Below are 24530 nucleotides of genomic sequence, written 5' to 3'. Positions count from 1 at the left end.
GAAGAGCATTAATGTTCTCTACATGTTGCTGAGAAGAACTGGAAGGCTTTTAGCATTGAATGAATGCAACCAAGGTATTTCGCATGTCAGCAACTTAGGGGTTTGGCAGAGGGAAAAAACATTTGAGTGTTTTTGGACAAGAAAACAGTACGATTTCCCTGCCCTTCTTCCTGGGCTTAGGATATGGTTGAATTTCCTACCTCAACAGTCATTAAAAGCAACTTCATAGATCCTACCACTGCATCCAGCGAACAAAGAAATTTGTCTCACTGCATAAAGATACTATTGTAATTTAAGTGCTGAAGGCCAGGTAGGCCTCAAAATTAAAACTTCACTGAGATGAACAGGAGTCATTCATTCAGGAAGTAGAGCTGTTGTTGCAAGTTCTCAGCAGACTCAGGAAGACAAAGTTGGACCCATTTTTGCATTTAATTCATGTAGCAGAGCTTTCCTTTAGAACTAACATTGATAAAGCTATATTACCTTATTGCTCTGATGTGGCACAGGAATAATTAGGGATGCTTAGTTTGTTTGAAAGTAAGGCTGCCCAAAATAAGATATGCAATGAAAATTTAAGTTACTGTAATCCAGTTCTTCTGCAATGAGAATTGAAAACAATATATAGAGCATTGTATGCAATTGTAAATTATACAGGTTAAATATAGCATACTACTACAAACTTTAAATTGTTGCTAATAATTTCAGAATAATTTTTTTGACTGATAGGAATAAGGTAAGTATTGCTTCTTCAAAAAATATTGAGAAACAGAATACAAAAAGAAATCCTTATCATGTTCCTTGGCGATGCAAGACCAAAGGTAAACACTTTGAAGCTTATAATTCTGGGCAGACTTGTCTGTGTCTTGTATTTGGCTTGATCTTGAGCATTTTTCAATTGACTTGGATCAAATTCCATAATCAAAATCATAATGACTTCTTGGTTTATTACAGTAGAATGACTTTGAAGCCAGTTCTGCTCTCCTATCACTCAGTGAGATTTCTCTAATACTTAACAGTTATACCCCTTTTTAAAGCAAAAGTAAAAAGTATTGTTGCATCACATAACCTTAATTTACTGAGCCCAGCTTTATCTTAACAATGCAGAATCTTGCACCATAAAATCAAGCTTGTTTTGCAACATGGGAACTGTTGTAGAAGTGTGCTTAGTAAACTCACAAAATATCCAGGCAACCAATACAGTACCACAGAGTGAGTCTTTTAAAATGCAGTCACGTTCATCTTCTGTGCTATACTTCCACAAGTTAAACTAATTTAACTGAGGGATAGCTGTAGTCCAAAGGACCTGGAACTTGTCCCATCTCTACCATTGACTTTGAAGCTGAACTGCCACTGAACTGTGCAGTTTCCCTTGATGTAAAGTAGAAATGGTTTGCATCAGGTATGTCCCTAACAACTTCTTTTAGAGGGCATGTCTTCTCCTCAGGGTATGTACCCATACGCTGTCCTGCCATACACCTTTACTTTTGCAGCACAGATGTGTAAGGTTGATGCCACAAATTCCGCCCTGTGGAGTTAACAGAACTAAATCAAGACTTGCAGGATTAGACCCACAGCTTACTTCTATACAATATTTGCTCTAAACTGATCATGTCATTTGCGCATCTTACTAAAGAGAGAAAAGCAGTTATTGTTCGCTCTGTCAGTTTATTTGATTGCACCCCTTTTCTTTCTGTGAGTTCTTAAATCTGTGCTAATGAGAAACGATCAAGGGTGATCTGATTGTTTGTAGCATGTCACTCCTGGTTTGTGCTGCGTTTTGTTCCTTGAAGTTTCACGCAATAATAGCAAAACAATAGCACATTCAAAGTCAAGTATTAAATGTGTAACCTATTTGTAGAACGTGTTTGTATACAAATCTGTACTTCGAGTGCTGCCTACATTCAAAATGTGCCTGTATGGAGCATTCCTCATATTTTACAGGAGGTATGAAGGTCAGCAACTTGGAAATTTATAAGAAAAATCCTAAACATCATCACAATGCATGGCCAAATCTTCCGTATTAAAGTACTAGAGAGTGCTCCTGCGCAGCTATAGAAACTGCTTAGGTATCTTCTAAATGAGTCAATAACTTTTTTTTTCCCCTAGGATGTAATTGGAAAAGCACTGCAGTATATTGGAACATATGGTGAGCTCTGCAACACAGAGCAAGTTGTGGCTCTGATTGACGACGAAATGTGTATCAACTGTGGCAAATGTTACATGACCTGTAATGATTCTGGCTACCAGGTAAGAGCACAGCTGTAATTAGCAGAAAGGCACGATGAATTATCTTTCTGCTGCTGAGAAGAAAGAATCCACCTTCTGTTAATGAGCAGGTGGTAAAAACAGATGTCTAAAATATTGGATTTGAACCCCAGCATGCTCCCAGGCTATGCTGTGCAAGGCCTGCCTGAGCTGTTAGCGCGGCAGTGAGAACACCACCCAGAATGGCTTCTTCTGGAGGGCTATGCAGAGTGTACCGCATCTCGCTGGCTCACTCTAGGTCACTCTCCCAGTCTCTCCCTAACTGCAAGTGGGAAGTGGGATTCTTTTTAAGAGGAAGAAAATGAAGGAGACCTAAGTCGGATGGCAGTAAATGTAGTTCTTTGATGGTTTTCAAGTACATGAGGGAGAAAGGGAAGAATGCATCCCTTCCCACCAAGGGGATGTGGGGAGACAAGAGCTGTTCTTATTGCCAAATGCTTTTTAAGAAACCTAGTCCTTGTTCCATCAGTGTAACTGAACTTGAACTAATTCAGGTTTCAGGCAGGTGGGGTTTTGTTTTGATCTTGATTGAGGCACAAATCCTTTCTCCAGGATAGCTGCCAGGGTTTAGAGCAGCAGGCTGAAGTTTGCAGAAATCATTGTGACCAGAAAATAGCACAATTTTGAGCTGGGGCTCCTGTTTGCAGCAAAGTATTTATCTGATTTCTGCTCAATGTGGTAGCATAAGTTGCATGCAACGTATCAGCATTTCTACATGCCATTCCTTGCCATGTCCACTGGAGCTGATAGACTGGTCTGCAGTAAAAAGGGCAGTGCAGGAGGACTCAGGTTCTTTTAGAAAACCAAAATACGGTCTAGTATAACCTCCATGGAATCCAATATGCAGTAAGCAATAATTTCTACATGAATTTTTCTATTCATCCCAGTCTGAGAATAGTTTGTCAGAAACAAATACTTTAACTGAGCACCAAGTTTCCTTTGAACACCATGACCTTTTGTTTATCCTTAATTCAGCCTAATCAATAGTAGGTCTGATGAATTTAACTACCTACAGTCAAAGAAATAAGTCTTCACATTTAAAATCAACTCCTGCAATTAAAACAAGTGTGTCAGAGCAAAGGTAGACATGTTTTTCTCCACTGATATGAGAAAATTAATGCTGCATTTATACCAGATTAGATTACTACAGTAGCCTTTTAACTGTGTAAATTTCTTCTTGACACTGCAATCTTCACCTCTTCTCCTTCCATCAGATTTCCCAGTGAAGGGGAGGATATAGCCCTTGGAGAGCAAAAGACTGTGTTTATATTTAGTAAAACTTTCTTTTCTACAACTGGAAAAAAAATCAGCACCAAAGGACCAAACTTTAAAACCCCAGGAGGTTTTCTAAGCACAAAAAAAGTTTTTTCCTTAATTAATTAAGGAAATTGAAAATAAATTAATTGCAAAGAATTGCAAAGAAATTATTAATTGCAAAGAAAGCACCCCCCCTTCAAAATAACATCTGCTTTATGCTTCTCTTTGTTTCAAAAATATCCAGGCTGCTCTAAAGAGCTATCACCTTGTATGACTCCAACAGAAAAGCTTTCCTTAATTTAAAGTTAGCACTGTAGTCCTGACTTCCTCTCCCTCTTTGAACTCCCTTTCAAGATGTGCATTGTTGTTAGGGAGAGAGGAAGGAGTCCTTCTTAAATACTTACAAACCAAAGCTGTCTTTGTGCTCAAGCTAAACTAAAACTTGTACATTCACGGCAGTTAGTACCTACTTCATGCCCTTGCTGGTTGCTACAGCAACTTCTGGGCTTTCCTGGTAGTGAAACCCCAAGTGCCAAATCTGCCTTTGGAGCCAACCTGCAGCACCGCCTAGTACCTCCCATCTCCTCCCTGGCTCCCACAGTTGCTGATGGTGGTTAGGGAGAGTTGCTAAGGTACTACTTGTTTGCAGAGAAGCGAGAGTTCAGCTTTCAGGCCTGATTTTTTATTCCTAAAACTCTTAAAAGTAGATATTCAGTGGTTGTTTTGTTGGGTTTTTTTTTTACTTTTCTAGGCTTGCTTCTTAGATATTGAAGCTTTTGCTATTGTGTGATGCTTTTTTTTTTTGCTTTTAATTGCCATTTCCATTATACCAGGAGCTTATTTCATGGAGACTGCAATTGTTATTTCACATTCAAATACACTTATCACCCTAATTGGTAATGAAGATTCACTGCATGGAAACGTGAGAACTAAAGCAAGCTCTGCCTGCCCAAAACTCAGATATCCCTTTCGAAGATTTGCAAAGGAAAATAATCATACAAGGCACAGCATGCTGTGTTTTTCTCTACTATTTATTAAATTAGATTGTTTATGCTGTGCTGAAAATAAAAGTCAAAAGAACGCATTGTGGCCAGTGTTGTGCTGAAGCCATACAGGCATGGTCTGGTGTCTCCTCTGAACCAATAACCCTGGCAAATTGCTGTCTTACGAAATATTTCCCTCACATGAAGGAGAAATACCACTCTGGGAGTTTAAACATCATGGGCCAAACTCCTCCTTTTGTAACCAGCCCTTGTGCCCCGTGAGCTTTCGCCGAGGTATAATTTGGCCCATATTTCTAATTTGAAAGTGTCGGGAGGGGAGGTTGTTTTGTTCCCTGCCAGTCGAACAGTTGCTATAGCTGCAGTGCAGAAGCACACCAAGATGTCTCCAAGTGCTGTAGCACAGGAAATGCAGACACTAAAATGGGAGCAATTTTGACCTTTTCCGTGAGCGACATCAATAATGTTTATTCCTATTCGCAGGCTATCCAGTTTGATCCCCAAACCCACCTGCCCACGGTTACTGACAGCTGTACAGGCTGCACGCTGTGCCTCAGCGTCTGCCCTGTTATCGACTGCATCCGCATGGTTTCCAGGACAACACCCTACGAACCAAAGCGCGGGCTGCCCTTAGCCGTGAACCCCGTGTGTTGAGGTGATCAGTCCAACAGCTAATGTGAACTTTACACTTCTTTGATGCAATTGATTTGCTTTCTAATTAGTCCTTGAAAATCTACTCTTATAAAAAATGTAATATTGATAGCCGCTACAATGAACACTGTGCTTTCCAATTATTATTTTTACAACAATTAAGTTTTGAAATTACAGAAAGGCAGCAATTAGTCAGTCGTGGCTGTCAGTTGTCCGCTATTTGATGTGTAACTTTCTCCTTACAATTCATGCTGTAATTTCAAAATTTCTCTGTAGACTCTTTAATCTCTATGTATTTTCTGGCTGTAAATATAATTAAGAAAGCATTTTTAATGAACTACAAATCAATGTACAAGCTAACTGTTTTCAAGGAGGCATTTTGTAATTAAACATTACATTTAGTTTTAAAAGAGTTTCTTAGAAGATGTAATTAACTACATAGCATTCAAACAAAACAATGTGGCTTCTATTTTTCTATGGGAAGAAATGAAAGGGAGTTTAAAATAGGATTTAAAAACTGGATTAATCACTTTCAACTACTACAGCATATGGTAGTGTATTTTTATAATCCTTTCTAATTTTTTCTCACTCTAGTCACTTTATAGAATAAATTTGCTGAACACTGACACATGCTGGACTCTTCAGATTTGTGTGTTGCATGGGTAGCTTGATCGTTACTTTTTCCCCCCAGTGAACAATCATAACATCTCTCTAAAAACAGTTAAACCAGCTTATTATGAAGTCCAGGTTGCATTTCAGGATTCTGAGATGTGGCAACATATTTTGCTCCAAGCTCATCCTCTAAATAACTTTTTAATTGTGCCAATTAATGTTCCAGAATGTACACGTTACAGGTCAGAGATCTGATTACGTGCAAATGGACTACACACCCTGCAGACTGCGTTTGCCAAACACAGACACATAGGGCAAACTGGCAAGATGATTTCCCCCAGTGCCAATTCTTCATACTTATTGGTTATGTATGGTTATAATAGTTTCACAACCAAAAAGAAATATAGATTTGTCTGTCTTGCTAAACAACATCTCAGTTTTAATCCATTTTTCATTCACAGTAGGAACTTTCTAATATGAATGTATTGCTGTCTGCTTTACTCCACTTAAGAACATAAAGCCTTTAGTTTCATAATAATAATAAATGATCTATCAATTCAATTTCTTATACCCTATATTGTAATCAGCAAAAGCTTTGGTTAAAAATATACCCTGACTTTTGTTTCTTGATTCATGAATTGTGCACCAAATTATGAATAAATGTTGAAACCAACTTGGGTTTGTTTGTGGGGTTTTTTTTCATTTACTAAACAGATTTTTCTTGTAGAGGCTTGTCAGGTGGTGTTTCATGATCTCTAAGACTCACTCCAGGAATCATTAATGAGTTAATTCATGTGTACATTATTCCATTAATTGCCTACAGTGCAGAAAGTAGCATGCTCTTTGCCCCTCTCTGGCACCTCTTTGTCTGCCTTTGACTTGTCTTCCTTTTGCATCCCTTCCCCACACGCACACACACACACACTTACGTGCACACATATGTACATTCTGTGTCACTCTAACATTTTGAAGTGCCATTTCATTTAGTATCCTTGCTCCACCACTGTTTTGCTGACAGTTTGGGCTTGCTTGATGAGATCCCTTGGCAGGCTCAAGCCCAGTGTCTGCACTAATAGCTTTCTCTTCATACTTTAACTTTTCTCTTCATCGTTGTGGATTTTTCACACTCAGATGAAAACAGGAACAGATAGTTGTACTGCTTAGAAAATATTTGCCTGAAACTTCTTTAAAGCTCTTGGTCTTCTGGTAGTTTCTTATCTTACGTGAGCTATAGAGGACTCACAGGAAGAACAAGCTGTTTTGTGAATGTGAGGGGCAAAGTTTGGAGAGTCTCTGCATGTACCGCTTGTACCTCTTCCCAGGAGCTGGCTGACAGGCAGCATGCCCTTGAGTGGGGCATAAAAAAAACCCACCAAAATCAGATCATCTGCAGGTAACATTTTAGGTTCTCAGTTAGCAGATGCAAGGAAAAGTAGCTGTCTTCTCCCAGGCTGTTGCCATGTACTTCTTATTTTGTAGCCTACCTACTGTGAACCCTGAGGGTGAGAGGTGTGTCACCTGCAACTGAACTGGCCAGCTTCTGCAGGTCTTTTGTTGTGGCATGACCAGACCTGATTACCTTACTATCCTGAAGGAATCACATCTGGTAGTGTGGCTTCTTTTAAATACAGGACAATGCCAAGAGACCTAATTTAAGTAGCTAAGCACATGTACGTCATAAATACAGCAGCAAAATTAGAGCTTTTCCTAGGATATTCAGTAGTCACAGGACATCCAGTATTCCCAAGTAGCTATAAAGTAATCTTTGGAGGAGTAAAGGCATTCTTTGTGAATCAAGATTATAATCAAGACTATAATTTGTTTACCAAAGAAGGAGTAACGGGTTATATTATGCAGGTTTCTTTCTCACTACCCACCCTCTCCCGCACTCTTGTTCTGTCAAATCTGTTAACAGTTTCAGGAAATGCATTCCCAAATGAATGTGAATACTTTCTAACTCTGACAGTCAGCAATAAATCTGTGTGTTACAGGAACTCAGAGAAATGGCCACATTTAGGTCTCCTGCAGGACTGTCTTTAAGTCATCGGGGTAAGGCGAGGTGTAAACAGGCAGGGGGGAGAGCCACAAAGGACATATTCCTGGGTTTTATAGGTTTTTCACATCTGTCTTGGGGAATCCATCCCATTCAGTGCATTCAAGAGCCAAGGAAACAAATCAGAAAAATCTGGTCTATTCTGCAAACGCTGTATCCAGTTATTAAAAAGGGATATGAATTTTCAAAGTGTAAAAGGTTTCAAATTAAGCTCATATATTTCAATGATTTAGTTGCACATTTAAGGAATTATGTATTATTAAAGACATGCTGGGTGAGATCCTGCAACCCTAGCCCTCGCAGTTTTTGGACATGTTGTCCTATTGATTACTATTATAAAATATTGTAAACTATATTTGACAAATTAAATTATGATAGAAATGCCATAGCTCATCCTCCAGTAGCACATTCTTATTCACATCATATTCCTGAACAGAAAAAGCTCCCCATGTTCAGTGTATGCTCTGCAGTCCAAGAAATACTTGAAAAAGCTGCCAAATCTGCTTGTGTGAATCCCAGTGCACCCATACATGTTCATTGGAAAAAGAGATGTTTTGCCTTGCTAACAGACTACACTGGCAGTTTGGTTTTTGGCCTCTAGGATGAACAGACATAGTATTTCCAAGGCACTGGATTGGCAACGTTAATAGCCACATTTGAAAAATTCCACAGGATTTTTAAAATACATAATTTCCTGGGTTTAAATTAAATATTAATTTGATCTCTTAGCAAAATAAAAACTAGCCTTTGTGCCTGAATCTGATGGGTTGCCTGTATCTCCAGTGTTGAAGCCAATGTACATGTATGCTGCTCCTTGCTCTGATGCTTTACCAATCGCTAGAGGAAGCCTTCTTTGCAGACACTCATTTGCTCAGTTGATAAAATTTGGCAGGAGCAAAATGCAAGTTACCTGTCTAGAATCGCTGCCCCTCTTTGTTGTGTCTTGGAGGACACGGGGCTTTCCACCATGTTGCCTCTGGGAGAGGTGACTTGGCAGCCGCCGAGTGGCTCGCTGTCATTTCTGCAGTCTCCCCGCCTTCCGGCACGTATTACTGTCACCTTTGGCTCCTCCAGCTTTGTCGTCTTTAAGCCTTTTCTCTCAAGGTGGCAAAAGTGCTTGCTAGATTCAAGGCAAAGTATCCAAACCCCAACTGAGTGCTATCATCAACCCCGTGCCTCATAAAACCACTTTGTTCAAGATAATCCAAGACTGTAGCCTTAGAAATATAATGTTAAGCATAGACTTTTCCTATCGATAAGAAGGTCCTGCCAACATAATCTGTATGTATGTTTCATTATTTATCTACTGTAACATGGGGTTGGGCATGTTGTTAAAATTTTATATTTTTCAACATGTTTCCTAGTAGAAAATATTTTTTTTAGATAAAATATTTATTTTATTGGCAAAGGTTTCACTTCACCAGGCTGCTCCACTTTGATGAACTGTGGAAGATAGGTTTTCATTGGCAACATCTGGCAACCTGGCAAGCTCTCTCAGCAGCTGGATTGGTAACTTCAGAGTTGCTTCGCAGTCTTTCATATAATTAGTCTGCTTATGGACCATCTGGGTCACTTCGTCTTTGCTGTTGCCATTTCCTTTCTTTTCTGAGGAACTGTAAGCTCGCCAGATACTTCTCCAGGAGATCAGTTTTTTAATAACTTCCTCAGGTTGGTCTGCTGGGTCTTGTGCAAATGCCCATGCTGGCCTTGCCCAGGAGTAGAGAGCCCACTTTTATCCCTCCTTCTTTCTTGTAGGGCTGACTCTGCCCATCATGACTTTCTGTGATGTGGGAGCAGAGCTTCCCATTGGGAGGAGAGCTTCCCATTGCTACCAAGCAGTGAAGCTGGAGATCAGCTCAGCAAGTGGGCACATATCGCCTCTGCATAAACAAACCCCTAAACAATCTCAAATCTTAACAGTAAACACACACACGCACACAGACTCTTCTCGTTTAAGCAAACTAAAGTTGCCACAAGGAAATGCAATTGTTCATTTTCTGTAAAAGAACTGCAAGTTGTAAGCTTTACCTTGATATGCCTACCTGGATGCTTTCAGACACCGGGGCTGGGCAATAAATGTGAATTAACTTGGACTGAGCACTGGAACAGAGGAAAGTCCTTCCTGCCATGGTTCAGCAGCTGAAAACTGTAGCTGTTCAGTTTATCTATGCTTTGCCAAATGCTAACATACCTCTGAACTCATTGGGGTTTCTGTGGTGCTGTAGAAATACCAACCCTCTTGCGTACACTGGACATTGCAGTGCAATGCGTACAGGGAAGTTTTCCTGTGCTCTGCAGAGAGCTGCCTTTGCACCTTACGTGGCAGGGGCTTCCTCTGCAGGGATGGCTACGGCATTGCCTTCTAGCCCCCAGATGTGGAGGTTAGACAGTACTCGTCTGTCTGCATCGCCCAGGCCTTTCCGCATATTTGGCAACCAGGATCCTTAAGACAAGGGCAGCAAATAGTTTCAAGCTCCTTCTCACCCATGTTTGAGGTACTGTGTAACGTTCAGGAGAATCTTAATAAATGATTTTCATACAAGTTGACTAAAACAGTGGCAACCATTGATCTGCCTTGTCTCTTTTAAGACCAAACATTTTACTACTTCAGCATTGTGATACAGTTGAAGTTGCTCCTCAGTATTACTGCCTTCGGTGGTGAGAGCTCTTTTGTTGCATTTCAGCCAAGAAAGAGGCAGTCAGTATCAAATGCCTCCAGTGGGCAACTCACCCTGGTAATTGCTGATGAGCATCACACCCCACCAACTAAAGCTAATCATCATCCTAAAGGACCTTTTTCTCACCTGTTTAGTCTAGAGACTACTTATCATCACAGCTTTTACTTCTGCTTATTGGAGACAGGTTTAGGCCTCGTCACTGAAATCTTCATATTCAATTGTTGAGAAATAATGTTTCTTGGGAATTGAACTCCCATTATCATGCAAATCAGATGGCCTGCAGATAAAAGTCACCCACTTTTTTTGTGCAGGTGCATGACACCAAATTTTGTAAGTCTGAATTCAGTGGGGGAGGGCAGTGCCTTCTGTTTCTCCTATGGGTGTGCTATATTCGCTTTTATTTATTTTTGGCAAAGTGAGCGATGTGGAGTTTGACACATCTCACTGTAACAAAAGGGAGCCAAAGTGAATGGAAGTGATCCTGCGCCGTGGCATAGGGCTCCAGCCTGATGAAAGCACTGGGGCTGGGCAGTGCCGGCGACCCTCCCCAGCAGCTCCTTTCCCGGGGAGTGCCGGTTGTTCAGGGGCTGCCCCAGGCCCCTCTGAAGGGCAGAACAGGCACTCCTCTTTCCTTTGCTTTGGCATAGACTTTAATAATAATAGTAGTCTGTCCTCTGCGCTGCTGGCAAGACCATGGGTCACCTTTTCCGTGACTTTACTGTTAAAACAAAACCAAGCACTGCAGGATTCCTTATTGAAGTCTTTAGGAAGTATCATTTTTAAACAAAAAGTCATGCAAAATGCAAGTGAAAAGAATATAAAGTCTATTCTTCATAAGGTAAACTAGCTAGCAGGATGGTAAGCACAATTATGTCTTGGCGTCTGGGCTAGCGCTGCAGTGATTTCCCGTGCAGTCACCTGCTTCGTAACTGTAGGAACTTCCCATTGTGACACGTTTGCTGGTTCACCATCACATGCAGAGCAGTCTTTTTGAAAAGCCCCACGCTGCACTCCGTGGATCTTTTCTTATGATTGTGCATAGGTAAACCCCTTTCATAAGTTTTATGAGGTGCAAACATATATGCTATTTTATGCTACTAGCCTATTTATTGGATTAGCTTGAGGACTTGATGCAAAAGCTTAAGATCACATTGAAAAGACACATCACTTCTATTGTAGCTAAGAAAATCAGCTTTAGAATTAGAGAGACCTTGTATCTGGCATTAAGTATAGCCCTTTAGCTTTTTAGCATGGCTGTTCTTTGTTGCTATAGCAACTGAATTAACCATTTCATTAATATAATGGAATAAAACACATTTATTCATTTTTGCACTCACGGGTAATCCACATTCAGCTTTCAGCATACTCATCAAGCTGTGTCCCTTTCACCTCAGCCCCAGATATTTCCTCAGCATTGCCAAAGGGTTTTTATTTGTATTTTTCCTTGTTGGAGAGAGAGTGAGCTGTTGTTTTTGAAGAACGTTATATTTTTTGTAATTAAATTTACCTTCATTTCATTGGCTAGCTTCTGCTTAGCATCCCTTAAGTGGAAAAGCAGACTTCACAGGCAGCATTTGGTGCAGAGAAGTGGTGTTCTTTGCATCAGAAAAGAATAAATCACTTACTTACTTAAAATAATGAAACCTCATGCCTGTGATCAGCTTGTAGGCTAAACTTGGCGTGATGTGTTCTACTGTAAATACTAACTGTACTCAGCTATGTATGCTGCCCAAAGAGCCGTGTTGCTGAACTGTGGTGTTAAAAGCAGATGGAGTGCTACACTCTTTGTTTACCTTGGTTTTAATGTTTCCCAAGCCGTGCCCACATGTTGTAATGGTTATTGAAATAATAGCTTAATTAAAATAATACGTTTGCCCATCAGCAGAAGGAAGCGGGACTACTCCCCGTGTGTGGCACAGGCAGGGGCGGTGTCAGCCCTGTTTGCATGGGTTTCTCAAGCGCTGCCATTCCCAGTGCTGCCCTTGCACTTGCTCCCTCCCCGTGACGGTGTAGTGCCAGCTCTGCAGAGGACTGGGCTGCAGCGGGGCTTGGCTGAGACCCGCACAATGCCTAGTGCTTCCCTTGGCAGTCTCGGGTTTTGGCCAGCAGTAACCAAAACAGGCCCCACAGTCAGCTGGAAAAGCTCTTCATAGTATACTGGTGCCAGGTAGCCGCAGAGGCTATGGTGGCAAGTAGGGTGCAGTTGGGAATTGGAGACCCCCTCAGCTCTGCCTTGCTGCCTGCCAGTGACAGAGGGGCCATGGTGCCCAGGTGGGCGCCAGCAATACCCCAATACTGGGTCTGCTGGTTTTAGTCTTGCTTTGCGCCAGCGATGTGACAGTCAGCACAACACAGGCTTTTGGCTACTATTTATCTGATTGTCCTTCCAAAGCAGCTACCAGTGCAGTCACAGGCCAAATTTCAGCCCATGAAATTCATCACTATTAGCAATTCTACATGTGAAGTCATTACAAATGAAGTAGCCTATCTGATGCGGGGTTTGTTGGGTTTTTTTTCTATTTTCTAATATAACTCTGAAGTTAGTAATGTGAAACTGAAGTTTTACTGGAAACAGAGCAGATGTGTAAATGATTTTGAGAAATGAGTTAATTAACTTTGAAGGTATAAACCCTTTCATTAAAAAGACAAGGCATAGAAGTAACGGCACAATAGCATATTGCCTGCTATAAGACTGTTCATTCACTGCTGTTTGAGTGAATGTATAAATCATATCATCTACAAGGGCTAGTAGAGTCTATATCATTCACGTGTGCTGCCTTCCCTACCTGAATTAAATCTTAAGTGCTTCCTCCTCGTCAATTCATTGTGTAAGGAATGCCTGAAGTCCCAGAAGGAGAAAGTTACGTAGCCGGCAAGGTGAAAGACTGCAACTGGCCCTGGACACAAAAGCCTAAGCACAAAGGCTCTGTGCGCATTGCAGATAGTGCTGGTGCCATATTCTCCTCCCGCCTTTGTTTCTCTTTGTATGTGGAAAGCATCCTCCCAGCTGCCTAGTAATACAGGACTAAGTTAATTTTACCATTACATATCATGATGTTGTAGGTGAGGAGTTTGGACTAGTAAACGTTACGTTAATGTTCAGCTTTTGAATCAATGGTTTAGTTTTGGACAACTTGTCATCTGGTGTAAGTTTAGTGAGAAGACTATGTCCTGTAATGATTAACAGAGAGCTTGTGGCTTCCAAAAACATTGCATCTAAGCACCTTTTCCTCCGTGCAGAGGTTAATACTGGTGCAATAATTAATATACATTACTATGTTTTTTTCAAACTTAACAACTCTTTTCTATCCTTTACTAGAACTTGGCATGCTTTAAAAGTGGAAATGGGGTACTTAGACATTCAATACATAAGAGGGAGTGACTTGGGGGGGCCCTTTGGGACCCTTAGCTGCAAATCATTGGAACTTCTCTTGTCCAACCAGGAGGAAAAATAACTGCGTTTCAAAGAAAGCAGGGGCCTTGCCTTGCCTTCCTTTCCCTATTCCCATGGTGCAGAGAATACCTGGGCCCCTGCCCCCGGTAAGTCCATGCCTTTGTGGCTGAGGAAACATCACTCGGCTTCCAGAGCCGCAGCGCAGCCTCAACGGCCGTCGGCATCGGCTGCAGCTGTGAACCTCAGAAAGCAAGTCCTTCTCCTCTATTCACCTCCCTTTACGTTCTGTAAAATGAATGTTAAAAATTTGCTTCCCTCTCTCCTGAGGGCTATTCTAAGGTTGATCAACACTTGAACAATAAGCCGTGTCTATACCAAACTGGGTATTATTTCACCATCTAGTGCAGAGCTTGTATAATTCAGGTACCGGTGGTGACTCATAAGCCAAATACCCAAATGAGTACGTGAGGGCTGTTAAAGATGGTCTGTAAACAGTAGGCGTAAACAAAAGAGATGCTGCCTAAGATTTGTTGCTTCCCTCCGCAGCCGCTAGCAGCTGCTGCGCGGTGCGGCGCAGCGGGGCCGCGGGAGGCAGCCCCCAGAGCGGCTTCGGGCGCCTCCCAGCCCAGGCGGGTCCCGCCGGGGACCGCCTCCAGCGCCGGAGACCTGGCCGGTCAAGCGGGCTCTGCCCGCGCCAGGCGGGAGAGGAGGCCCGAGGAACGCGGGCCGCCCACCCAAAAGCGGCCGCAGCCGAGGGCGGGAAGCGGGCTGGCAGTGCGCGGGCCGCCCTCGCAGCGCGGCCGGCAGGGCCGGGCCCGGCAGGGCCGGGCAGGGCCGGGCCGGGCCGGGCAGGGCCCGGCAGGGCGTGCAGGGCAGGGCCGGGCCGGGCCGGGCCGGGCAGGGCAGGGCAGGGCCGGGCAGGGCAGGGCCGGGCCGGGCAGGGCAGGGCAGGGCAGGGCCGGGCAGGGCAGGGCCGGGCCGGGCAGGGCAGGGCCGGGCCCGGCAGGGCGTGCAGGGCAGGGCCGGGCCGGGCCGGGCAGGGCCCGGCAGGGCGTGCAGGACAGGGCCGGGCCGGGCCGGGCCGGGCCGGGCAGGGCAGGGCCGGGCCCGGCAGGGCGTGCAGGGCAGGGCCGGGCCGGGCCGGGCAGGGCCGGGCCGGGCAGGGCAGGGCCCGGCAGGGCGTGCAGGGCAGGGCAGGGCCGGGCGGCCGCTCGCCTTTCCCGCGGCAGAGGGCAGCGTTTCCCCGGGCCCGCCGCCGGGCGGGAGGGCTGCGCGCTCCCCGGCTCGCTGCTCGCCAGAAGCGGCTAACTGTGTGAGTCAGAAGCAATTTAATGCATGATGTAAACTATTGCCTGGCTTACAGCTATTACCGAGGTACGGCAGGAAAGCCGGTTCGCACAGTGCAGCAGGAATTTCTAAGCTTGTTATAACTATTTTCCTGACAGCCTTAGGATTTGCGGCGGTACACTGCAATCCAAATGTTTGTATTACTGCTGACGTTTTATCTCTGGTGTTACATAAATGTTTGAATACCGTATTCCAGTGCAGTCTGCAGCTGCCCTTCAGTCATGAATGAAAGGTGTAACCTCCAGGTTATACCTGCTGTCGAGTCACTAAATTCAGAGGGAGATTTTTTTTTTTTTTTCTTGGATGCCTGGCTTCATCCCAGTTACCTGTGATATGGATTTGACGTCTTAAAAGCAGATCATTTAGCATTGGCTATCATCTCCCCCAGTACCTGTGACTCGGTAGCATTTCCTTTTTTCCTCCTCAAATAGCAGCCCACACGCTCAGGTGCTGTGAGATTAGCCACAGCGTATTTTAACTTTCCAACAGCCATCAGTACAGATGAAACAGGAGGTAGGGCTATTGCCAGAGAGACTCTGGATACCAGAATAAAATTAGCATCATAAGAAGAGAAGGGGAAGTATTACTGTTACCCAAGCACTGATGAATTAGCCAGACAGAGCTAAAAATAGATTGGAAATGTCTGTGTTATAGCCGAAAGAGTATGACTTCATATTACTTAAGCTGAAATGATATTTTGCTGCATGAAATCTTAGGCATACAAAGAGTGCCTTCTATGTACTTATCTGCAATACATTGGGGGTGTGCGTATATATATATATATGCTTTATATATTGCACATTTCATATATAAGTCTAGACAGATGCTAATTATTGCTCACGGTTAAGTTTCTGTTTCTAAGCAAGTCATGTGAGACACTGATAAAAGGCTGTCTATCTCCAAAGCTATCTCCAAACACTTTTGTCTATAGCAGACATAGCTTAAAGCCTAGCTGGGGAAGAGAGACGGTGTTAGAGGTACTGATGGGTGCACCCCTAAGATCCCCAGCAAGAGCCGTCTGTACTCCTGGGGTTTTTGCAGCTGCATTATGGGGGTACAAACAGTGGCGGGCGGGAGGTCCTAGGAGCCCCTACCCAATGCATGAGATGATTATTCACCTGCCCTTCAACCACAGGATTTGTAGAACTGCTCCTCTTTCAAGGCCCGGTCTATTCATAGGCACACAGAAAACCAGTGCTCTTCTCTGCATTCAGATAGCCACTTTGGGATATCATTCATCTGTGCCATGTCTTTAGAGACCGATACGCACTTTCACTGCCATCAGCACCAACCCAGCTGTGTATCTGGACAAGATCAAGGGAGGGTAAGGTGACATTAAACCCAAATCACACAAGAGCCTTAACTACCAGAGGTGAGGTACTAAGGTTATTTTCCTGCTGCAAGGACACAGCCTCAAAATCTGTCCCCCAGGATGATGGAAATCCCTCGGGCTTTCTCCATCGCAGGGGACCCGGGCAGGTGCGTTACCTCACCCCTCGGCTGGTGGGCTACAGCCTGCGTCGCCTGAGAGCTCCTGTCCTACAGGGTTTCATTACTTTTCAGGCTTTCCATTGTTTTCATTTCAGTGAAAAATATATCGGCTTATAAGTGAATTCCTTGCTATTGATTCAGAAGCAGATTTCTGTAGCACAGCCATATTTTGACAGGGTGAATACAGGCACTTCTCTGCCCTTCATTGCTCTGAAGACAGTAGCTCCCCATCTCCTCACTCTTGCAGGACATGGCTCAATGTCATGTCTGGAAGCTGGATGGGGAAACAACCAGAATATTGTCTCTATTTGGAAATGGCTCCTCACCTCTCTGCCTGTCTGCTCAGAGCTGTGAGTGGAGCATGCCAGAGCCCAAACGGGCCCCGTGGTCCGGCATGGTGTGTATGCAAATCCTTCTCCTGGCTGGTGTGCAATAATTACCTGTGATTATTGCACAGTTCAGCTCATGAGTCAGCCTGGCGTGCTTGCTGCTTCTGAAACATCGCTTCACCCTGCACACCTTTCCTGACCTTGCACATCCTATTTCTTTACAGACGCCAGTGCCTTCTGTCAGCTTTATGCATTCATCACACCACTTGCTCATTACTGCACACCCCAAATCAAAATTAAGGTCACCGCACGCATTTTCAAAGCCCTCAGCTGTCTCAGGGCAGGATATCTCAATGACTCCCTCCATCCTGCTAACCCTCGGCAGGCAGCCATCACCACTGGCCCAAGCTCTGCTTCTTTTCAAGCCAAGCGCCCGAGCCCGTCTCGCAGCATGCGTTGAGCTGCTTACCCATCCGCTCCATGGTGACAACGACGAGCAAAAGTCTCACCACTTAAAGCCCTTGACATATATCCTAGCTTTCTCTGACCTGGCTTTCCCACAGGAATGCCCATGACATCAGCCAGCTGATCCTTTAAAAACAGCAGAAAACAGGGCCATCCAACAGCCCATCCATGAGGTTGGTTTTCTCCCTCCTCTCCTCCGCAGTTCTACCCCTGCCTACCCCTGCCCATCCTCCCTCCTGAAGAGCAGCCTGGAGGCATTTAATATCGCTGGTATGGTGTGAGCACACCCCCCCCCCCCCCCCCGCCCCAGTTATTACACTGTACCTTTTGTTTGCGGAATTAGTTGTATATAGTGCTGACCAACAGGCCAAGGTGAGTCGCAGGGACTCTGTCTAGATCAAGGCTGGCTGACACTGGAGATTAGCAGGGGAGCTTGATCGTTGCTGCAGTGCACCTAGGACATGGGCCAAGGTTGCAGGCAGCTACAGACAGGGGATTTGCATGGTAACACTGCTCTGAGCAGCCCGTGTCGTGTCTTCCATGGTTGCTGCAAGGAGTAAGGATGAACAGCACCCAGTGAGCCCAGCCTTTCTTTGCTATCACAGAATACAGCCTGCTTTTAAGGCACAAGTCCTTCCTTTGTGCTTGAATTGTTAAATAGATGTGTTGCAAGGGGGAGTGCCTCACTACTGGGAGGGCTTTAACTCATTTGTGACTCATTTTAGAGCCATGAATACTGCACTGCCACTCAGGGTAGCTTATTAACACTCTGCCGTCAGAGCCCACACCAGCCGCGTGTGGCAGGGCAAGAGCCCCATGTCTGCTACCTCCTCTGGCCCAGCCTCCTCTGGCTTTGCGCACCTCTGCCTGCCCTGGCTGCTTGGTAGCTCCGTTCAGCCAATATTTTCTGCCAGTTCACCCAGTATCAGCTCAGCCAATATTTTCTGCGCTCACTGCTTACTAGCCTGGGCTGTAGTAATCCAGAGTTTGCTGCACACGCGACAAGAGAAGAAGAAACCAACAAAGGTTTCCATCTTCATTTCACTCGCTAATTGAAAAAATATCACTTCAGTGCAGTAACAGCATATGTAGAATAAACATAACAAGCCAGCAGCAACAGAGTGGTGAAGCGACTCTGTCGCTTCTGCTTTAGCCTTTCGGGTTCAAATGGCTGTGTTGTCAAATGACTTCTTTATAGTATTTGCCAAAACATGTTTACAGAAGGGCTCAGGCACAAGTGTAACGTGGCATGCCAAGGCCATTGAGAATGCAAATGCCAAGGACTGGAGCGGCCGGGTGGAGAAGATGCTGGCTGCGATAGCACGGGGAGAGGATGCTCCTGGTGGAAGGGACCAGGGCACACGCTGACCATTTGAGCATTTCTCCTGGCAGCCAGCTAAAAAGATGCAGAACTTATTTCCCAGACATGACTGCTATGAATTTGGTAAGAGCTTGCAAGTTTTAGTGTTTACAGATGGCTTAATTTGGCCGTCATAATCATTATAGGAGCTACTAATCTAATGGGAGTTAAAGGCTGCCAGAAGAAAAGTATGACAATTAGAGCAACACCCCATTCCATGAGCGCTCATAACTTAGTACCATTACAAACACCATAAGGTGCCCCGATGCATAAGCATCAGGTGTTTGGTTAATTGCACTGCAGTTCAAGCGAGCACTGGCACCAAGGAATAAATGGACAGTGAAAATCACACCTTCCTCTGTCCCTCCCCACCCGGCTCCTCAGCCACACGGCTGGCATGACAGCAGGCTTAATTTCTTTTAATCCATGGGAAGAAAGCAACACATGAAACCTAAGCAGTGGCCAAAGAGCACACAGCTGAAGAACCTGCTATGTGAAGACGTATTCACAGTGTGCATTTAAAGCTCTTCATTCTTCCACATGTTCAAAAAAGCGTATCGTCTGTGTCACCAAGGGTGTAGTCACAGGTACTAAGCCTACTTCCCACCAGCTGAGCTGCAAGAAAAGTCGAGGAAAGGTGCCCAAACTAACCTGCACTGCCTAGCATTTGCTAATGCTGTGCATGCGTACAGTTGAGGAGAATTGGCTGATGTGCAGTACCTGCTGTCCTCTAGTAACTCCTGTGTGTGTAAAGCCCAAGCAGCACAAGTGCGCACACACACACGTGCACGCACACAAACCACCCCATTTCTTATTTACTGTTCTCCAGCTAGAATACTATCTGCCTGTTTTCTTTTTCCAGAGGTCCTGCACTGCTGGATATATTCTTTGGATCCATTTTGAAAGCAGCTTCAGAAATGCTGTATTATAAGGATGTTGTATTTTCCTTTGACAGTAGTCTGGTGGTTATCTATTATTCCCTCTATTAAAAGCCCACCTACAAGGTCTGCTGCAGAACCTCCTGCTGCCACGGGAAAGGCTGATCGCTCGGTCACTTAGTGAGGTGGTTGAAAGCTGAGCAAAATACTGCTGCTGGGATGATGCTGACATGCTGGACCAGGACGTTTCAGGAGACTGTACCGGCTGCGGCAAACCCCACTTTTGCTGAAGAGGCTTCCTCAGGTCTGTTGTGGTTTAACCCCAGCCGGCAACTAAGCCCCACGCAACCGCTCGCTCACTCCCCCAACCAACGGGATGGGGGAGAGAATCAGAAGAGTGAAAGTGAGAAAACTCGTGGGTTGAGATAAAGACAGTTTAATAGATAAAGCAAAAGCCGTGTGCACAAGCAAAGCAAAACAAGGAATTCATTCACTGCTTCCCATGGGCAGGCAGGTGTTCAGCCACCTCCAGGAAAGCAGGGCTCCATCACACGCAATGGTTACTTGGGAACACAAACACCATCACTCCCAATGTCCCCCACTTCCTTCTTCTTACCCCAGCTTTCTATGCTGAGCACGACGTCCTATGGCATGGAATAGCCCTGTGGTCACTTGGGGTCAGCTGTCCCGGCTGTGTCCCCTCCCAGCTTCTTGTGCCCCCCCAGCCTCCTCGCTGGTGGGGTGGGGTGAGAAGCAGAAAAGGCCTTGACTCTGTGTAAGCGCTGCTCAGCAGGAATGAAAACATCCCTGTGTTATCAACACTGTTCTCAGCACAAATCCAAAACATAGCCCCAGACGAGCTACTATGGAAAAAATTAACTCTATCCCAGCCAAATCCAGCACAAGGTCCAAGATGGGGTTTGTTGGCAGAAAGAAAAATGCAGTGCGCATTTGTCTCGTAAGTGTCCTGAGAACATCCAGTAAGGATGGACATGAGTCAAATTTAAGTTGAGGGCAATGTGTCTCACTGCAATGAAGAGCTGGTTCCTCTTCAGGGGGGAGTGTTGCCTTTTAGTCTTTCCTGGTGCCTTTCCTCCTCTGTTCCAGGGAGACTCATAGTTCAGCTTGGGCTCAGCAGTCAGCTAAGAAGTGGGAGATCCTACTCTTGTCTCTGCACCAATGAATAGTTAATTAGTGATAAGAGGAAGAGCTCCAACAGTCTATTATGTGCATGAAATACAGCATTTGGGTGGGTCTCGCCAGAGAGTCAACATCAGCGAACACATATATTTTGAACAGACATTAAGTCAGGACTCCTCACTCCAGCAAAGCACAGTGTAGCAGAAAAGGCTTCATTTCTCTCGCTTTTGCTAGAAGATGTTTCCATCAGCAAGAGGGGGAAAACAAATCTTAACCACAGACTTCAGCATAATAGCGGCGGTAACAAAACAAGCTCCATTATTAAACTAACTCTTGGTAAGAGCCAGATGATTTCTACAGACAATTTTGCATGCAACTGCTAGATGTAATTTGCAGAGTGAGCGCCAAATTGCCATACTAATTATTTCTGGGCTGATGTTCCCTCTGTGACACAGTGGCATTTGGAGAATGGGGACTAACCAACAAGTGAAGTGCTGAAGTGGGAGATCACTAATAGGATTTCTGAGAAAGAGAAATATAGCAAATACCAATCTTCCTCTTCATACGCTCACTCTCAATTTGCACTGAGACAATTTAAGACGCAGAACTGTTCTACCTACTTCGTCTATATTTTTGGCACCATTCAAGCCAATGATGCCCACCCGTCCCTGGGCAGAGCGCGCGTCCGGCTGAGCGGGGCCCTGCGCCCCGGGCGATGCTGGGAGTCAGGGGAGACCCTGGCGAGACCTCGCCAGCCCTGAAAATCTCCGAGATGACTGTGTGTCCCTCACGATGCAGCTGACGTGACTCATGCACACACGCTGCGGGACGCAGCCTGCCTAATTCTCCGATCTGTAATATGCCGGGGAGGTGGGGGAGGGCTGGCAAGAAGCTCACTTAATCTGAGTCTGCGAGCAGTTTTGTATCTGCTTTTATGCCTGCTCTCTCGCTAGCAGTTTGCTCTGAGTCAGGTTTTCAAATTGGATGCTTCTACACACTGCATAATATGAGATGGAAAAGAAAAGCCTTTCTGGAGTACTCTGTTTTTGCTTTCCGTTCTTTTTCTCTGTCTTATTTTCCTTTTTTGTTGTTGCTGCAGTACTTTATCAAGTTTAAGCAGCATAATTTTAGTCTGGCACTACAGACATAGTGTTTAGTGAAAAGCAACAGGAAAAGAAAGGAGTAGGTTGGCTTCAAAGACTTTTAGGTCATATTTTCTTCTGTTAAAAAAAGAATGTAAAAGTGATAAAAAGACTAATTACTGAAAGTAGAATAACTGTTTAATATTTGATTTAAAAAAAAAAAACAAACAAACAAATTGATTTAGTTTTGAATATCAAAAAGTTGGTAGAGGATAGTGAGATTTGGCCAAGGAAATAAAGTGTCCAAAACCAGCAAGTGGCAGTGGGAGGAATATAAACGATGTTTGCTAAAATGTCGATAATTCTCCATTCGCCTTGTGTTCCACATTACTGTAGCAGGGACTTTGGGCTAAGGGAGACATATTCCCAGTGGGGACTACTGGGACAGACTGGATGGATAACACTGAGCTGGCATGAAACCACCACCAGATCAGTTCTTCACTGCAACAGCACTACATGGACGAATTTTAATTTCATTTACACCACCATAAGGCCACAGAGATGTAATGGCTAGTTTAAGCATGTGAGAGGTCAGAATCTGTGATTTAAATTACAACAGCAAAGACGAGCTTGTCTGAGGCCAGGTCTGCATAGTATGTGTCCAGCTCTCATCCAGCTCTCCCCAGCGGTACGGTGCCTCCAGTGGGAATACCCCTGGTCTCCCAGCAGAAGCATAGGCCCTCGCTCCTAAATTCCTGTTTGTGTTTATGCCTTTCAGTGCTGTTTTCTATGGGAGGCCCTTCTAGAGGAGCTGCATGCAAGGTGCTAAGAAAATAACATGGAAACGCAGGACTGTTTCTCTGAAGCCAAGGACTTCACTCTGCTACCAGGTTGCTCTTTTTCGCCATGCATGTTTACTTACACTTACCATTAACTTAATCCATCCCAGATAAAAAGTCTGCTTATTTGAGGACAGCACAGACACATGCTATCAGGTGTCTTGTTCCAGTTGTGTTAATTTAAGGCTGCATCAGTTCCCTACCTCACCCCCCCATAACATCTATCGCAGGTACCTGCAGCCACTACTACCCGGCTAGGTGGGCTGCAGGTAATAGCAGCTGGGCTCCAAGCATGCTGGTCGGTGCCTGACCCCCCTCGCATCGCAGGAGGGGCTCCACACACCCTGCCCGGGCTCCTGCTGCTCACAGCGGGCTGCCAGCCCTGGCAAAACCCAAAGCTCCCACCTCTGTTCCACGTGTGTGCACCACCGCCCAGCACTGGGAGCGGCTGGTGAGCAACCTCCCCTTGTTAGGCACGTCACAGGGCACCCCGCAAATATTTCCAGCTGTACCTGTACTCAGTTTTCACCGGTGGTGATTCTTTGAAGCTTATTATGTCTATTTGCATCATATGCCTACAGCAAGGTGCGTTACTCGCAGCCACCTGTTACCTGCCGTGGCTACCCTGCCACCCAAGGAGAGGCTTCCCGGCAGGGCCCTGGCACCCCGGGATGCCCAGCACCACTTCAGACCCTCTCTGGTGCCACGGTTGCTTCAGGATTGCCTCACACCAAGATGAACTCATCGGTGGTTTAGCCTGTCCAAGGCTAATCTCATTATAGATAATCTTGTTTACCACATGTACTGGCCACAAAACAATGTTAGCCATTAACTCTTGCTCTCCCCACAACCCAGCCCGTTAGAGACACAACCGTAAAGGCTGTGTGGGGTAGCTGGCTGCCCGTTCCCAACCCCACAACTAACATCATATCCTCCAAGGATAAGGCTGGCAGCAGCTTTCCCTGTGAAAAATGCGGCAGCGGTGTAGCACCAGGCTGGTGCTTGCAGTCACACACAGCACATCATCGTCGTGCCTAACTTTCACATCCTGACATCACATCTCAGTGACAGGTCGCCAACATCTTCACTACCAGTGTGGATGCCTTTTGTGATTAAGTTTAACCCTGCCAGGTTCAGCATAGCCTCATGTGAAGGAAGGATGCAAAACTTTTCCTCACTGACATCTTAAAAACACACCTCCTAAAACACACCTCCTGTTTGCCTTCTCCCCTCTGCTTTCGTAGACGGATGCAGCAGGGGACGTCAGAGGGGACCATCTCACACTGCCGGTGTCAGTCCTCCGCAGTGAGAGTTCTGGCTCCCTGCCGGGGTCTCCACGGACCACACGCACACGCACGGGGTGCACAGGCTTCCAACTGCGGGAGCTGCAAATCCTGCTGGACGCAGGTGCCCAGGACACCTGCAAGAGGGTAGATGTGGGTGCGATCAGTGCCGTGACTGCTCGGCCTCTCCCAAGCAGTCTGCAGCTATGGGGAAAGCTTCATCTTTCCGTCCACCTCAGAAGCAGGACTGCTACTCTGCCTTGTCTTTCCTCTCCTGTGCTTTCAAATGCTCGTGCTCATTTTGGGTTGATCTCAGCTCAACCAGCCTGTCATACTGCCAGCCTGTTGCAATACAGAATTGCAGGACGTTTACTGGTGGAAGTTTGAATTTGCTCCAATTAAAAA

At 45.2% G+C, this 24530-nt stretch overlaps 1 protein-coding gene across 5 annotated transcripts in view; it reads left to right on the top strand.

Annotated features, from left to right (window-relative positions):
- Positions 1-6459, top strand: part of DPYD (dihydropyrimidine dehydrogenase) — a 368218-nt gene extending 361759 nt beyond the window's left edge. For all 5 annotated transcript variants that reach the window (XM_072867679.1, XM_072867677.1, XM_072867676.1 and 2 more), the window contains 2 exons: positions 2107-2247; positions 5007-6459. In XM_072867679.1, coding sequence (XP_072723780.1) covers positions 2107-2247; positions 5007-5177 — 312 coding nt within the window. In that variant the 3' untranslated portion in view covers positions 5178-6459. The remainder of the gene's footprint in view (positions 1-2106; positions 2248-5006) is intronic.
- The last annotated feature ends 18071 nt before the right edge of the window (positions 6460-24530 follow it).

Source organism: Ciconia boyciana, chromosome 7 (genome assembly GCF_034638445.1).
Source record: "Ciconia boyciana chromosome 7, ASM3463844v1, whole genome shotgun sequence".
NCBI classification, from domain to species: Eukaryota; Metazoa; Chordata; class Aves; order Ciconiiformes; family Ciconiidae; genus Ciconia; species Ciconia boyciana.
Note: the sequence above shows the minus strand (reverse complement) of the source record. Positions and strands in the feature narration are given on the sequence as shown.